This window comes from Drosophila takahashii, chromosome 4, assembly GCF_030179915.1.
Source record: "Drosophila takahashii strain IR98-3 E-12201 chromosome 4, DtakHiC1v2, whole genome shotgun sequence".
Classification (NCBI taxonomy): Eukaryota; Metazoa; Arthropoda; class Insecta; order Diptera; family Drosophilidae; genus Drosophila; species Drosophila takahashii.
This window is the reverse complement of record NC_091682.1, coordinates 2,935,188-2,952,829: the sequence shown is the minus strand read 5'-3', so window position 1 is coordinate 2,952,829 and position 17,642 is coordinate 2,935,188. Positions and strand designations below refer to the sequence as shown.

Here is a 17,642-nt window from a genome sequence, read left to right as displayed (position 1 = left end):
CATAGTATAGAATGATAGTGATTTTTATTTAGTAGTAGTAGTAGTAGTTAGCTTTTATTATAAATATAAACTTACGTACTTAACACGAAACATAACTACATATTTTAAGACTATTACCTGCATTGTATGTGTTTTTCCACAACCCGTTTGTCCGTAAGCAAAAATTGTTCCATTATATCCCTCGATAGTACTCTCTACTAATGAATAGCACATTTCGTTATAAATCACTTCAGTTTTCGTAATCATATCATAAACACTATCAAATATAAACATTTTCTTTTGAGCGAGGCGAGCTGATGGATTTGTGACGGAAACTGCATATTCATTAATTTCGACGATTTTCTGAAGAAAAAAAGGTATATAGAATGAGTAAAGTATTTAATATTTTACACTAGCTTACAAAATATTATTTATAAAGCGTTTCCCAACAATTGATGATCAGAGTTTATTTTTACCATGCAGATCAATATGATTGGTGCAAGCAGGAGCTTGACAAAGATGAAAAATGGGAATTTTGGTCGACTGAAAATCTAACAAGAGAGAACGCTATAGTCGGGTTGATGTCCCGGGGGGGGGGATTTTTTTTTAGGCATATTAACCCCTTAAAACTATAATTTTGCTATGAAAGGCACATTTTTACGAATGTGTCAGATATTTATGTAAAATGGGATTTAAAAATACTTGTTACTTTTCACGTTCTTACGGAAAAAATTCTATAAATTCCATCCTCCGAAGTACAATGGTCTTATTTGTCTTAAAAATTCGGTGAAGACGCCTCTAGATACCTGTAAAATATTTTGGGTATATATGTCGGAACCGACCGGATCGGACAACTATATCTAATAGCTTCCATAGGAAGGATCGAAAAAAATCGAAAAAAAAACAAAGATAGTTACGTAAATATTAAAATAGTTACGTGTATTTTGTTTTTGCTTTGGGTTTGTGTCTTTGCTAATTGTGTGTATTTTGTTGTTGTGAAATGACTATTTACTAAGTAGAATTGACAATTTTGCTGGTTGGGGCCTGTTTGACAATTATTACAGTTGATTTTACCAAGTTTTTTTTTTGTGTGTAGGAACGGTCGAAAAATTAAATGGAAAGTAATAGGGAAAAAAATTATATCTTTGTTGAATTTTTTTACATTTTCTTCTACTCTGGGGTATGACTATTTTTAAATTTTAAGTTTAAAAAGATCGAAATACTAAATGTATTAATTTTCCACACGCTGGAGAATCTTTGTCTAAAGAATTTGCGATTTGTTTTTAAGTTCTAACATAATAAAAGTTAGTCAATATCTTAACTCATGTAGCGATTTAACAATATGGTGTATTAATAATAGAGCCCTGCAAAAGTTAACTTTAAAGTGTGAACTTATAAGTTACCTTGTAATCTTGACTCACTTCAACATAAACAAGAAAGGAAGCTAGCTTCGGCCAGCCGAAGCTTATATACCCTTGCAGATCATTTCTATTAACTTACAAATCGCAAAAATGTTTAATTTATTATTATTTTGACATTATTTTTTCTATCCTTCCCTATGGCAGCTATATAATTCCGATTTTTGTTGAATTTTATTAAAAATTCGGAAATATAAAAAAATCATATCCTAGAGTAGAAGAGAATACAACTAAAACCAACGGAGCTATAATTTGTTTCCAATTAATTTTTCGATCGGTTCTATGGCAGCTATATATATTCTAGAGTAGAAGAGAATACAATAAAAACCAAATAAGCTTACATTTATTTCCTATTACTTTTCCATTAATTTTCCGATCGTTCCTATGAACGGATGTCTTAGACGTCAGCACGCACCAAGACATAGCAACTGGCGAAGAACGCTCCCAAACAATCTAATAACAACTACGAAAATCAACTGGGCCATAGACTCCTTTGCGGGCTACAAGGAATATAAAAGAATATTTCCAGCCATGTTACAGGCGGCCAAAGAAAGGACCACTTCTATATATATATGAAATATACTCTGCATGTCTAAGCACGGGCTATATCCCAATCCAATGGAAGACCTCTCGGATTGTCTTCCTCCCAAAAGCGGGAAAGTGCAGACACGCGAGCCCCAAGGATCACAGGCCGATAAGCCTTACCTCTTTCATACTCAAGACACTGGAAAAGCTGCTGGATCTACACATCAGGAACGATGTAGGGATCATCATCCAACCAGCACGCCTACATCAAGAGGCACTGCTTCCATGGTAAAGGGGGCACACAGAGGCACACCACAAGGTGGGGTCCTCTCGCCTCTCCTATGGAATTTGGTGGTCGACGATCTTATCAAGAGATCCGAGAGGAGAGCCCCAAAAATAACAGCCTATGCGGACGACATAGGCATAATTATTCCGGGAGTTTGTCTATCGACCCTTAGCTTCATAATGGAAGCAACCAGGCTGACCCCAAAAACACACGTCAAGTACCTAGGCACAGTACTGGACTGCAAGCTGGCATGTAGACCCAATGTAGTGGAAAGGGTGAAAAAGGCCACCATTGCGCGATATGCATCCAAGAAGATGCTTAGCAGCACATGGGGCCTGTCACCTACTCTGATGCACTGGATCTACATCTCGGTGGTGCGTCCGACTCTGCTGTATGGAGCCTTAGTGTGGTGGCAAGCCACTGAAAAGACGACGTACACCGAGCTTATGGATTAAATTTAGCGGCAGGCATTCGTCTGCATAACGGGGGCGCTGAAGTCAACCCCAACTAAAGCTCTAGAAACGATCCTCGCTTGTCGTAGTCGACCCCATAGACAAGCACAACTGACTGCAGGAAAGGCAGCACAACGTCTAGTTGCATCAGGTAACATGACGGCGCTAAGCTTCGGGCATAGTTCAATCGGCCGAAGCATGATCAACAAAACGGACCATATGACCCCCAGAATGTGCCCGGAGGTTAAAACAACCTCGTTCATGGGCCCAGATGACTGGAAAACGGGTCGGGACCAGACTCAACACCTCAATATATACACGGACGGCTCCAAGATGGAAGAAGGAGTAGAAGCGGGCTTTTACTGTACGGACCCTGAAATAAGGCTGTCCTTTAAGCTACCCAATGACTGCAGCATATTCCAGGAGGAAGTCTTCGTCATAAGGAAAGCTGCTAAATCGACCACACGATGTGGACAACTCGTTCGTGGACAGCCAAGCGGCGATAAGATCCATGCAGTCGTCAACAGTCAGTTCCCTAGCACGACAAAGTCAGTGCGGATCTATTGGGTTTCCAGTCACCAGGGCATCGATGGCAACGAGACATCTGACGTTCTTGCAAAGGAGGGCGTAGAGGTGGCGAACGACAGAACGGAGAACGTGCCTGTTTCCCTCCGAACGCTCCAAAGCGCCCTGGAGAAACAGGCGGACACGCGAGCAAAAAGCAGGTGGAGGAATCCCAAGACCTGCCGAATCTCAAGAACTATGTGCAAAGACCGCAACGACAAACTCAGCCAGTATGTACTGCGTAACAGACTGCAGACTGTTAGTGGGAATCCTTACAGGCCACTGTCTGGCCGCATCACACGCAACCACACTCGGAATACTCAACAGTCGCACCTGCAGGAAATGTGATGAATCGAGGGCTATCGAAACCCTGGAACATCTTATCTGCAATTGCCCGGCTCTCTCGAGAGCGAGAAGAAGATACCTCGCCTTCGCCAAAAACACCTCGATCCTTATGGACATAAAAACCTCTTAACTTATCTCAAGGTTCATGCGCATCGACCGGACAACTAAGGGCCATATTGGCCTATGCGTGACCCCGTGAGGGCCGTCCGGGTTAACCTATCCTATGGCAGCTATATGATATAGTCGTCCGATATTTTAAATATTTAATTTGAAATTCAGAAATATTAAAAAAATAATATTCCTAAGAGTAGAAGGTAATATTTAAAACAAGAGAGAACGCTATAGTCGGGTTGGTGTCCCGACTATCTAATACCCGTCACTCAGCTAAAGGGAGTGCGAACGCTGTACTCGGGTTGGTGTCCCGACTAATAATCGTAACTCAGCTAAAGGGAGTGCGAGGGACATAGATATATAAATTTTGATTGCGTATAACTTTTTAATGAATGGTCCGATTTGAAAAATGTCTTCTACATTTTGATAGGTATAAATATAGACACAGAAAAAACAATTGATATGAAATTGCACTCAAGTTAACATTATTTCATATCAAATTTGGGCCGATATCAATTAATGCAACATTGATATTTCCAACATATCAAGTTGATATTTTCGAGAATATCAAGTTGATATTTTTAAATCAATCTTAAGAAAGATTAATTTTTAAAATAAAAATTGAATAAGAAAAAGAAAATAAAAATTGGGGAATCGGGAATTATCCCTGTTGCACCCTTTCCTGTCAGTCGGTGTTGTTGTTGGTTCCTGTTTCTCAACTTATTTTTATGTTCGTACATAAACAACTTTTAGTTACAGATTTTATCTGAAATAATAACTGAATTTATTGTACAATTAACAAATTTAAATATAAAAATCAAATAACTCACTAACTTGAGAAAAACATCTTGGTCGCTCGTGGGAATCGAACCCCTTGCATCACAGTTTGCAGTCAAACACTCTACTAGCTGCGCCATGTACAAAGTACATTCATATTTTGTTCTCTTGGGTTCGAGGTTTTTACTCTTACTTAGCCATTTATGTGTGTGTTACATAAACTAAATCTCAATTTGTATTAAATATGAATATTATTGAGTAAAAAAAAAATTAAAAGACGCAAAGAACTTCCGCTTCGACGTGGGACTGAACACACACTTCCGACTATACGCTTACATAACATATAATCCGCACGCTTTAGTCCCCTAGGCTACCGATTTGGGCAATACCTAAACATTTTTGATATTTTATCATATTTATGTTAGAATGATATGACAAAACTTGATCTTAAAAAAGATCAAAATAACCAACACTTATCAATTTGATATTTTGTCATATTTTTTTCTGTGTATATAAGCATATCTGCATACTTAGTTTTCGCGTTTAACGGGTGGTATTTGTGCAATCGCGGTTTGAATAAAATATCTTTGATTTAAGATATCTTCGAGGATCTGTGATTAATTGTATTAAAACCTATGCCAAAAAATGGTTTAGATGCCCTTCTAAATAATTGCAATTAATGTTCCATCATTATTTGAGTCAATCAAAACCTATGAGCCATTGAAGTAATTTGTTCACCTCTATTCACAACCAACTTGATGCAGTGAACAGGCTTAAAAAAGTACAAGGAAAAATATGTGCCCCAAAATATTTTACAGGCATCTATAAACATATATAAACTTCGGCTGGCCGAAGTTTACTTCCTTTCTTACTCCTATATTCAAAGGCTGGCCGATTAAAAAGATAAATTTCTAAATCTAGAAACAAATTTTTATGAGTGTAAGCTTAGAATCATGTCGCAGCAAGTTGCACTACTTCCTGCAAAATCGATAATTTCCAAAAGAAATGCAATATTATGATAAGATTTAAAAACCAAAAATACTTTAGCATACACATAATTAAACGCCTTACATCACAGTTTTTTTCTTTTTCACTTCGGTTCATAGGACGACATCGAACTACAACTTTAATATTTTCACTCATTTTTCTTCGTTATCCAAAACATGTATAATAGTGTGTACAAAATAAAGGAAACTAAGTATTTTTAAAAGCTACTGGAAGCTTTGAAGACACTTATAAATCAAATTTGTAAAGCTCTGAGTTGGAATTATTATTTATATTTCATGCGAGAACCTAATTGGGGGTATCCTTAAAATCTGTTAGACTCTCATTTTCCTGTGCCTGATTTTAATAACGTACGAGTTAATCTGCGTTTCTTGCCTTTTATTGGTCTTCTACTTCCTTGGTAACATGGAATGTTAAAAAAAAAGAAATGCAATTGTCTTCGTTTTTATACCCGCGTATTTGTAACGCAGTAAAGGAGGCGTTTCCGACCACATAAAGTAAATACATTCTTGATCAGCAGCAATAGCCGAGTCCATGTCCGTCTGTCCGTTTCTATGCGAACTAGTCTCTCAGTTTTAAAGCTATCGCGATGAAACTTTCCCAAAAGTGTTCTTTATATTGCAGGTAGTGCATGCGTCAGAGCGAGCCGGATCGGACTACTAAATCTTAAGGTTCCCATAGGAATAATAAAACAATATAATTCATTGAAACTTTGTAACTTTGTAGGAAGTAGGCGTTTTGATTTTTGACAACTTAAAAACAACATTTTAAATAATGCCTTAAGTGTCGTATGGGTAATTTTTAAGGAAACTTTAAGCACATTCTCGTAGAGTAAAATGTACACATTGTATTTGTCGGAAAGTATGTAACAGGGAAAAGGATGCGTTTCCAACCATACACAGTATATATATATTCTCAGAATCAATAAGTCAATCTAGACATGACCGTCTGTCTGTCCGTCCGTACGGAGATCTCGGAAAAACTAGAAGGTTGCGATTTCTAGGGGTTTCTGTGCAGCGAAGAGCTTTGTGGCGCCCACATTTGCAAATTCCTTTTTTTTTGCAGTGTAGATTTTATTTTATTTGCTTTGTCAATAGCTATCAGCATGTCAAAAACTTTTTTGATCGGACCATTCATTAAACAATAATAAGAGATCCGCAAGGTGGCTCGATTTCAAACAGTCGATTTGCTGCTTGCTCATCTCCAACTCTCTCGCACTCCCTTAGCTGAGTACTGGGTTTTGTATAGTCGAGGCACTCGACTATAGCGTTCCCCCTTGTTTTATTGTACACTTATAGCCATAGCCATTGATGAGAATTAAATTTGTATTTTTCGATCACCCTAATGTACATACAACAATTCAACCAGTGTGAGGTTAAAGCAGACGTGGCTTACACTTTCCCATTTAAATGGACACAAGTGAAACAACCTTTTAGATCGACTGTTATCATTAAAGAATTTTTTAGATGTTAGAACACATAAGCTTTAAGCTTTTAGTCCGGAAGGCTCAACTTTATTGTCGAATATGGTGAACTTAAAAGAGAGTCATGAGCTTCACAACTTCGCGCACGCGTTAATTTAGAATGCAAGTTGCATACGGTACAAGACAATATTCATTTAGTTAAATTACCACTGAGCGTTGGAGAAGTCGTAGTAAAATTTCTTGATTGCAGGTACACGATAACAATTCTTTCAATAAAACGCGCTTGTTGAGTGTTCGGTGGATGTTTCGAAATTTTAGAAGGTTTTTTTTTAATTTGTATTTCATATCCCAAGGACAAAGTTAAATTTATATTTGGTATTTGTTATAGTTTCTAATTTAAAAATTAATATTGACATTTATTTTATTGTTGTGGACAGTACACTTTTTAAAGAATAATATGTAAGTTCTCTTCCCAGCTTCAATGGAGCTTTAACCATGTCGGGAATATTTGTTTCTGCGCATGACTTTATTTGATATTTTCTCAAGAAAACGGTATATACAAGAACAAAAGCATACGCTTTTCATTTCATTCATAAAATACTTATAGTCTTCTTCACGTTCTTAAATAATGGAAAGCTTTTAAAAATTATCGCAAAGAATAAATATTTCAACATCCACATAAACAAACGAAGTAACGAAAACACATTCATCAAAGTCAAAGTATTAGTCGGCGGGGCTTCAAAAGAACCTGAAAGTAAAGGTAAAATACATTTATTATCATTCAAATTGTGCTAAGAAGTCTTCGTTTAAAGATTTATGACCAACACCTTATTTTATTTCGTATGTATCCTTGTAAGTTATTTTTAAAATACGGTTCTTTTCAGCAGGATGAGATCTGACTTGTGGATCTTCTATAAAACTTGGCATCAAAAGTGCATTCCTTTTTTTTGTTCTTGGACGATGAATCGCATCTTTCTTAAAATGCATAATTGCATAATTGGAAAATACCAAAAATGCAGGAAAAAGTAAATTAAACATTTATGCTGAAATACATGCATTTGCACCTTTTTCAAGCTAATTGCACTATTAATAAATTCTTTACTGAGCACCGCACCTGCACTTTGAAATGCACATAAATAAGTTTAATTGCAAAAGAATTGCCATGCCATTTAATGTAAATAAATGCTATACATTATTTATAAGACTTTAATAAGTTGATCCCTTGTTAGGTACGTGACCATTTGTAAATAACTTTAATGACGTTGAAACTATGTGTAGCGAAAAGTAAATATACATAGGTTGGTTAGGAAAGGACCGAAATCGACTAGAGTAATGTACAAATGTACTTTTAGCGTTTCCCATTATTGATGATTTATTCCTTTTGTTTGTCGTCAAAATAAGGAATGGATTACACATGCGACAAAATTGTCATGTGTCGGTGTCCAGGCCTGCCATCATATTATATCGATAAATGAGGCTATTCTAAGCATAAGTTGCCACTACGCCTATAGTCCATCAGCTCTGGTATTTGCCGTATCTTTAATTTAATAAAATCACAATTTTTCTTGGTATTTCAAGAGTGGTTAACCCATTTTGGTAATCTTTTCGGAATTAAATAGTTACACGTCTCTTTTATGTGGTCGTTTTTGAAAATTAATTACAACTTAACCACAAAAAAAGGCACAGTTTGTGAATCGTCACTGGGAATGTGGTCAGAAAAACAATTAGAATGAATGAATGAACACTACCGCAGAAAAGAGATATGTAACAATTTAATTTCGAAAAGATTACCAAAATGGGTTGACCATTCTTAAAGACATATCCCAAAAGACGAAGAAAAATTGTGATTTTCTTAAATTAAAGATACCGCAAATACCAAAGCTGATGGACTATAGGCGTAGTGGCAACTTATGATAAAAAATCCCCATTTATCGAAATAAAATGGTGGCAGGCCTGGAAACCGACAAGGTACATTTTGTCGGCCTATGTTATATAAGTTTGGAGTTACACTTTTTATACCCTTGCATTGGGTAATATGATTTCAGTCAGAAGTTTGCAACGCAGTGAAGGAGACGTTTCCGACCCCATACAGTATATATATTCTTGATCAGCATCACTAGACGAGTCGTCTGGATCGGACAACTATATCTTATAGCTCCCATAGGAAGGATCGAAAAAAAAACGATAAAAAAAATTCTATCTTCGGTGTTTGTTAAAATATTACCTTCTACTCTTGGGAATATTATTATTTAAATATTTCTGAGTTTCGAATTAAATATTTAAAAAATTGGACGACTGTATCATATAGCTGCCATTGGAGCGATCGGAAAATTAATGGGAAAGTAAGAGGAAATAAATTTTAGCTTCTTTGGTTTTTATTGTATTCTCTTCTACTCTAGCACATGACTCTTTAAGTATTTCCGAATTTCAATTTTAATTTTATCAAAATCGGACGACTATATCATAAAGCTGCCATAGGGAAGGATAGAAAAAATAATGTCAAAATAATACAAAATTAAAATTTGTTGCTATTTGTAAATTAATGATCTGCAAGGGTATATAAGCTTCGGCTGGCCGAAGCTAGCTTCCTTCTTGTTTTTTTTTTTTTAGTCGGCAAGAAGTGAATCTGACAATTTTTAAATAAACAGTCACATAAAACAATGTTTGTTGTCCAGTGTTATACAGGGACGTATTTTCTGAGGTTGTAGGGGACCATCACTGGCTACCCAAAGCCACGATTAAAAATGTTAATCAAAAATTAAATGGATATATTTAGCAAGTAATTTAACGGAAGAATGAGTGAAATTGATGTTGATCTTTCACTTATACTTATAATCCTTTTTTTAACAAAAATGTATGTCGGTATTCAGTAACTATGTATACGGTCACTGCAATTTGAGGAATTTGAGAATTTTATTTATTATTATTTCAGTAAAGTGTGCTAACAACATTATTATTTCTTTTAAATTCTATAAAATTCGGATATCTACCAAATCTCTTAGTAAGACGACGAGCAAAAAGGATCTATAGCAGCGGTCGGCTGCACCCTATTAAGTGAGCATAGGGTTTTGTTCTGCCGACGCGCTGTTCGCACACGTATAACGTAGAACACCGGTCTGCACACACACATCGATGAGCTGCCCAGTGCAAATTACTCACACAAATATAAAACAAAATGTCAACGTATGTGTGTGCCGACCGCAGATCTATAGTCAATTTAGTAACTAAACCTAGCGGTACATGTAAATATGTCTTTATACAGCAGCTAAAACTATTTTTATACCCGTTATTCGTAGAGTAAATGTGTGTATTGCATTAGTTGGAAAATATGTAACAGGTAGAAGAAAGACTATAAAGTAGCTACATACTCGTGTAAGGTCTATTTTATCGGATTTGTCAATAGTTATCGCCACACCAAAAAATATTCAAGTCAGTCTATGCATTTAAGTGTTACAGGCTAAAAATTAATTTCCTCTAATGATGCGATGATAGGCCAGCGCTTTGCTGGATACATATTCCATTTCTCTCGCAATCCTTAAGCTATGTAACGGGAATTTGATAGTCTAGGCACTTATTCTATCTTGGTAAAATTAAGCTGTACTCAATATATGGCAATGCTTTAGGTATTTAGAACAAAAACAAGAGAGAACGCTATAGTCGGGTGCCCCGACTATCAGATACCCGTTACTCAGCTAAAGGGAGTGCGAAGGATTATACATGGAGATAAAAACTTTGATCCGCCGTAACTTTTTAACGAATGGTCCGATTTAAAAAATTTCTTCTACATTTCGATAAGTATTGATAAACACAATAAAACTGCATTTTTATTTTTCCAAAATATTGAAATTTTCAATATCGTATATATGCGATTGTGGGCGTTAGAGGGGGCGTGGCACCCTTTTGAAACAAACTTGCGCTGCGTAGGAACTCCTAGAATCTACATGCAAAATGTCAGTCTTCTAGCTTTTATAGTTTCCGAGATCTCAGCGTTCATACGGACAGACAGACAGACAGACGGACAGACGGACATGGCTAGATCGACTCGGCTAGTGACCCTGATCAAGAATATATATACTTTATGGGGTCGGAAACGCTTCCTTCTATCTGTTACATACTTTTGCACGAATACAATATACATTTTTACTCTACGAGTAACGGGTATAAAAATAGACGTCACCCTAATTAAAGACAACCGTATTTTTCTGGTAAAGAAAATATCCGTGATTAAGAAATGGGTACTTAAAATTTTTTGTATGGTGTCAATTTTTTTTTAAAGTGTAAAAAAGTTTTTGCTTTTGAATATCCTTTAACTTTCTTATTAATACACCGCATTGAGTTCCAGTCATTAGTTTGGAAGATACACTGCGTCAAAAAAGTTGAAAAAAATGCAACAGCTCTAACATAAATGGCTTCCTTAAAAATACACGCCTAAAAACCGAAATTTACCAAAAAAAGACCAGGTAATGATCATTAGAATCCACCAAAAAATTAATTTTATATTTACAGCTGTTAACTGAGACAACAGGGCTCTAACAGGGCTGTAATACCCGCTTTTCCCAACTTAAAAAATCGATTTATGCCACAGTTTTTGCATATTTGATTTCACTTTTTTAACTTTGACGAGGTGTAGCTTCTAAACTATTGTCTTGAACTCAACGACATGACTAATAAAGTTAGCCCGAAATCAGATTATCAGAACTCAAGATAAAAAATAAAAAACCAAAAGTGTTTTTTACACTTCCTACGCAGCGCAAGTTTATTTAATCAAGGTGCCACGCCCGTCTAACTCCGTCTGCAAAAAGCCGTGTCGCCCACAGTTTTGTGTATAAATATTACCAATTCCGTGCCACAGATGGCGCGTCGCCGCGTGCTCAACACTCCTGCTGAAAAAAGCTGGTCACTCTAATTTGGAATATGTGAATGCAAAATGTAAATTATTTGAAATGGGGCGCGCGAAAAACATACAAGAAGGCATATTTATATTAAAGTTGTTAAGCTGAGTAACGGGTATTAAATAGTCGAGGAACTCGACTATAGCGTTCTCTCTTGTTTTTGTAAACTGGTGTATTTTGGATTAGTTAACATTGAAATTTTTCTGTGTTTGCATGATTATTTGTCTAACATCAATTATTCCTTGAAATTTATTGATATCTTATCAACATTTTTTCAAAATGACAGAGACTACCACGAATTTAAGTATATATCAATCCGATGCAATTTAGAGAAGCGATAATAAATTTGGTGACCAGTCCGGAGTTCTAATATAACAACACAAAAATGCATTGCAGCCGCATATTGGTACGTATACAAATCAGGGACCGTAAATAATCATTATTAGAGATTTTTTTTTTAAAAAGACTACTGTGATATTTTGTTTTAAACGTCAAAAATAACGTTCTTTTTACTCTTATCCACAAAGTATATGCATTTCAACAAATCTGGAAAGCAAATTAGCTGTTATTTGTTCATGTCTATAAAGTGCATAAAAACCAGTTAAATTGTTGATTGAAACTTGTAAAAACCTCAGTAGGCCTTTTAAAACAAAAATCTCAAATAATGATTATTTACGGTCCCTGATACAAATCAAGTTAATGGTATGCATATTCTATGTTTTTTTTGCCTATATGAGAAACTATTAAACCCTTTTGACCCCGACATTATTCCTTTGCTGTTAGTATTATACCCTTGCAAAGGTTGTTATGATTTCAGTTTGAAGTTTGCTCGATCAGTTTTACTACACAGAGAAAAAATACCAAAACTGATCATCATTCGGGTATTTTTTCATATAAATTTCGGTCCCACAGAACATATTAATAAGGTATTTTTCGTACAAGATTGTTATGCGCTCATATCAAATTTTGCTATAAAATTTTGTATTGCATTTTCGCTAACTCAGATAAGCATTCTGCCACGAAAAAAAAATGTGGGCATGGTTCAGAGGCCAAGGTGCTAGGTCCTGATATTATTTTGTGCTCGGGGGAACGATGTTCAAATCCTGCTCACAACACAACACAACTTGTTTTTTTTATTAGTAATCTTATCATATTAACTCTTTACCACAGTTTGGTTCTTAATATTTTTAAGGAAATGTTAATTATGCGTCTTATAGCCTCTTACCGTAGAGTCCATCCGTTTGAAATGGTTGGGATTTTTGACGAATGTGAAACTCGTGTTCCCACAGAACTCCATCCACCATCTACCATCCAATAACAGCTGACTGAAGAGCAGTTGCTCAGCTCAACATTAACGAAGGGGGATTTCAACTCGGGAAAACTGTCGTAAAATTGAGTTCTCCTAATTTTATTGTAGAATAATAAAATAAATAGATTTAGAAAATAGTTTAAAAACATATTTGAACGTTTATAACATATCCTACAACAAGTATGCATACATATTGCTGACTGGAAGGAGCCTAACCTCCCGTACCCCACGCTCCGCTCTTACTACGCCTCTGCCTAGCCAATATTAATATGAAAAATTTGTAAACAAGACCAAATTCATGCTGTTTTTGGTAAATTATAGCAACTTTGGAACTTTATAGGAGTACAAAGTAATTTTTTAATTAATATTAGTTATATTTACGAAGTGCAGAACATATTTTGACACTTTGCTGCAAACATTGATGTTTTCGTACGCACAACATCTTACATTTTGGCCCACACATACATAGCTACTTGCAAACGCTTTGCCGCTCATAACAAACTACAAATAATAGGGGGATTCCCTAAACTGTTGAATTGCTGAATTGTTGAATTTTGGTCAGCTGTTAATCAGCTGTTCCATACAAAGTCAACTTTCAGAAATTTCAGCAATTCAACAGCCTCGGGGCTGTTGAAAATTTTGTTGAATTGCTGAAAAGCCAGAGTTGTCACCTTTTTTTAAAGTCGTGGCAACTCTGTAACATTTTAGGATCACCAGTACGCATTATTTATTTTAAAATCAACTTAGAAAGCATATTTGTGGTTTTTTTTACCTTGGTAACACTTTTAGATAGTAACTAGCAATAATAAATCAAATTTTACATGCTTTAAGTTCCGTGAAATTTTTCAACAAATAACAGCTGCTTGAAAATTCAACAGGAACCATTTTGGGTCGTTCCCTTAATTGCTGAAATTTTTTGTTGAATTTTCAACAATTCAGCAATTCAACAGATTAGGGAGTTTCCTAATTAAAAAAAACCCAAAAAACAATGAGCTGAAGCATTATTTAATTTTTTTCCGACATCGATTTGATTTGTTCTCGCAGTCATTGTTCCAATTTTCACAGTCAAGAGGAAGAATTTAGGGTTGCACCGAGAAAACATTGCCTTACTATCGCATAAAACCTTACGGACCATCCGGAACAATACAAAAACGGAACAATACCCGATTGATATTGTCTCCTCAATTTAACATATCAATTTTTCCATATTAAAATAATACGAATTCATACTTCAAAGATTGATATGTTTTTCATATCAAATGGGGCATTGAAAAGTCTTCGAAAAAATAGTATGGCTGTAAAGTTGTATTTTTGTTGTATTTCTGGTATATAATGGTATTATAACGCTTTATATGCGGTGGTCACAGTTGCATTTACTTCGTAGTGAGTAAATAAATTTTTACAATGCATAAGTAATTTAAAAAACACTAACGTTTTAAAATATTTTGGTCAAGTAAACATTGGAATATAAATATTTCCCTATAGATAATATCCAAAGTTGCATTTTAAAGTTAAGCATGCTTGAACCAGCTAATTTTACATTCAAGTTTAGCTAATATACTCGCGTGTAACTTGTCGCTATGGCCCAATAGGTAACGCATCTGACGCTGATGCGAGAGGACCCCGGTTCAAAAATCGGCTAAGGCAGAGTAAGTAAAAAGTTTTTAAGACGCATAATTATTATTTTCCTAACAATGTTAAGAACAAAACTGGTAAAAAGTTAATATGATAAGATTACTAATAAAAATAAAAAGTTGTGTTGTGTTGTGAGCGGGATTTGAACCTCGTTCCCCCTAGCACAAAATAATATCAGGACCTAGCACCTTGACCTCTGAGCCATGCCCACATTTTTTTTTCGTGGCAGAATGCTTTTCCGAGTTATTTTGTAGCTAAATTTGATATGAGCGCATAACAATCTTGTTTGAAAAATACCTTATTAATATGTTAGAAAATACCAATCTGGTATGTTCGAAAATATAATTTATTTTTTTTCTCTGTGTATTTTATTTAGCAGCGCCAAGTCTACAATTTTTAAAACGTAGGGCGGGAGTTTGACAATTATTTTGACGGCAACTGTATGTGGATGGTTATGTTTTCTTTCGCTTATTCTAATCTTTTAAATTATTTTGATTATGGGATTCGAAAGATAAAAAGTGTCACTTTTGAATTGCTTGGATGCCTTACAAAAATCCGTACGCCTTTTATAACTCTAAAAATCCGGGAAACACAAAATTTTTTCCAACTTTGGGGCAAAACACATTTAAAAAGGTGATTCAAAGCGAAAAAGATTATAAGGCATCCATATAGGTAAGTTTTTTATATTAAGAAGTGTGATAAATTTATTACAACAATTGTTAGTTGTCGTCCACTTCTTTCTAAGTCTAAGATGCCATTTATGCCAGCAATTTTGCGTTTTAAGTGTAACTTCTAAACTAATAATTAAAAATTAAAAAGAGTCAAAAACATTTTTTACACTTAAAAAAAATTTGACTATAAAAAAATTGTAAGTGCCCTTTTCTTAATCAGAAAAGACCTACCTTACCGGAAATCAAAGGTTTTCTTTAAGGTATATTTTATCGATTTTTTTTGTAAGCTGGTGTTATAAAACTTGTCATTGAATACACATTCTAAAATGGAAAGAATTCCAAAATCTTGAGTATGCAATCCTTTTCGAGCCCAGACTTATAATAAGCGCTTATTCTGGTTTTAAAGTTGGTTAGCGGGAGTAGTGGGTATCTACCCACAAAAAAATTTGATTGGTAATATTGACCTATACGCAGGGGCGGATTAAGACAATTCGCCGCCCAAGGCATTTTTGATTTTGCCGCCCTAGACTGCAGCCTAATTTTCGCAAAGTATTTTTATGTAGGGTTAAGGGGGGAGATACATAAAAACTGCAATTTTTCATGTTTTTCCTCTTTTTAACTAATAAGGGATTATGTTAATTACACATGTATTTCTTTTATCCTACACCCAGAAAAAAAATTACCTTGATGTAAGTCCACGTTCCTTAAATTAATGAACGATGGACTAAAAATGGCTAAATAAGACTATACATGGACTTAAAAGTTTTCATCCCATATACATTTTCAGTCTACATGGCCTAAGGCCATATGGACTGTTACATGGACTTAAGTCCATTTTTAGGCCATGTAGACTTAAAATTTATATGGGATGAACATTTTTAAGTCCACGTATAGACTTGTTAGCCATTTTAAAACCATTATTCCTTAAATCAAGGTCAATGGACTTAAATTAAGGAATTTTTCTTTTCTGAGTGTACAAAATGCCTGCTGTGGGAATTTTTCTGTCAGGCTAGATTTAAAAAAGTGGGCCACCTGCGGATCTACAAGTCTACAGGTCGCTGTGTAGATCTGATTTTTATGAAACCAAGTTTGTTTTGGTAAAAAATAATGTAGAAACTTTTTGAACCTAACTTACAGAAAAAATCTTAAAAATTCTTGTTGTGACACTCATTTAAAGTTAAATCACTTTTTGTAATATTTTTTGTTCTTTTTCTTTTACACAAAATATGTAAATGTACAAATTTCACATTTCTATAAAAGCTTCATGATGATCGAAGCATTACTTTTTGAGATACATGATCCGCAGCAGAGAAAACATTTAGGGTATTCAATTGCATTGAAACTGTTTGAAAAGTGTTAGCAGTTCCAACAACATTTTCCGTACAGGGTAATTTTTTCGGTGTGTAACTTTGCTAATTGTGTGTATTTCTTGTTGTAAAAGTAACTATTTAACTAGTAGAATTGACAAACTTTGTGGTTGGGGACTGTTTCACAATCATATTGGTTAATTTTACCAAGTTTTTTATACCCTTGCAGAGGGTATTATGATTTCAGTCAGAAGTTTGCAACGCAGTGAAGGAGACGTTTCCGACCCAATAAAGTAGATATATTCTTGATCAGCATCACTAGACGAGTCGATCTAGCCATGTCCGTCTGTCCGTCTGTCCGTCCGTTTCTACGCAAACTAGTCTCTCAGTTTTCAAGCTATCGGGATAAAACTTTCCTAAAAGTCTTCTTTCTATTGCAGGTAGTATATAAGTCGGAACGAGCCGGATCGGACAACTATATCATATAGCTCTCATAGGAACAATCGGGGAAAAAAATGTAAAAAAATTATATCTTGGGTGTTTTTGAACCTATAACATCCTACTTTTGGAAATTTCATTTTTTATCTAATTCTGAATTTCGAATAAATTTTTTTTTAAAATCGGACGACTATAACATATAGCTGCCATAGAAACGATCGGAAAATTAATGGGAATATAATAGGAAATAAATTATTGCTTCGTTGGTTTTTATTGTATTCTCTTCTAATCTAGGATATAACACTTTTCAAATATTTTCGAATTTCGATTTTAATTTTATCAAAATTGAACTACTATATCATATAGCTGCCATTGAAACGAACGCAAAATTAATGAGAAATAATAGGAAAATTAATATTTTTGCGATTTGTAAATTAATAGGAATTATCTGCAAGGGTATATAAGCTTCGGCTGGCCGAAGCTAGCTTCCTTTCTTGTTTTTTTT

General features: G+C 35.0%; 2 protein-coding genes across 11 annotated transcripts in view; one reads left to right on the top strand and one right to left on the bottom strand.

The window, feature by feature from the left end:
• The window catches only part of LOC108061154 (osmotic avoidance abnormal protein 3), a 70,694-nt gene extending 70,466 nt beyond the window's left edge, over window positions 1–228 (bottom strand). For both annotated transcript variants that reach the window (XM_070218039.1, XM_070218037.1), the window contains exon 1: window positions 118–228. In XM_070218039.1, coding sequence (XP_070074140.1) covers window positions 118–213 — 96 coding nt within the window. In that variant the 5' untranslated portion in view covers window positions 214–228. The remainder of the gene's footprint in view (window positions 1–117) is intronic.
• The window catches only part of LOC108069564 (uncharacterized), a 48,236-nt gene that overhangs the window by 23,598 nt on the left and 6,996 nt on the right, over window positions 1–17,642 (top strand). For 2 of the 9 annotated variants that reach the window (XM_070218049.1, XM_070218048.1), the window contains exons 1-3: window positions 7,456–7,645; window positions 7,770–7,910; window positions 12,064–12,183. In XM_070218049.1, the coding sequence (XP_070074150.1) occupies window positions 12,163–12,183 (21 nt within the window). In that variant the 5' untranslated portion in view covers window positions 7,456–7,645; window positions 7,770–7,910; window positions 12,064–12,162. Of the gene's footprint in view, window positions 1–7,089; window positions 7,136–7,455; window positions 7,646–7,676; window positions 7,911–12,063; window positions 12,184–17,642 lie in introns of those variants that run through there. The other 7 variants (XM_044395338.2, XM_070218050.1, XM_044395341.2 and 4 more) reach the window with 7 other exon arrangements.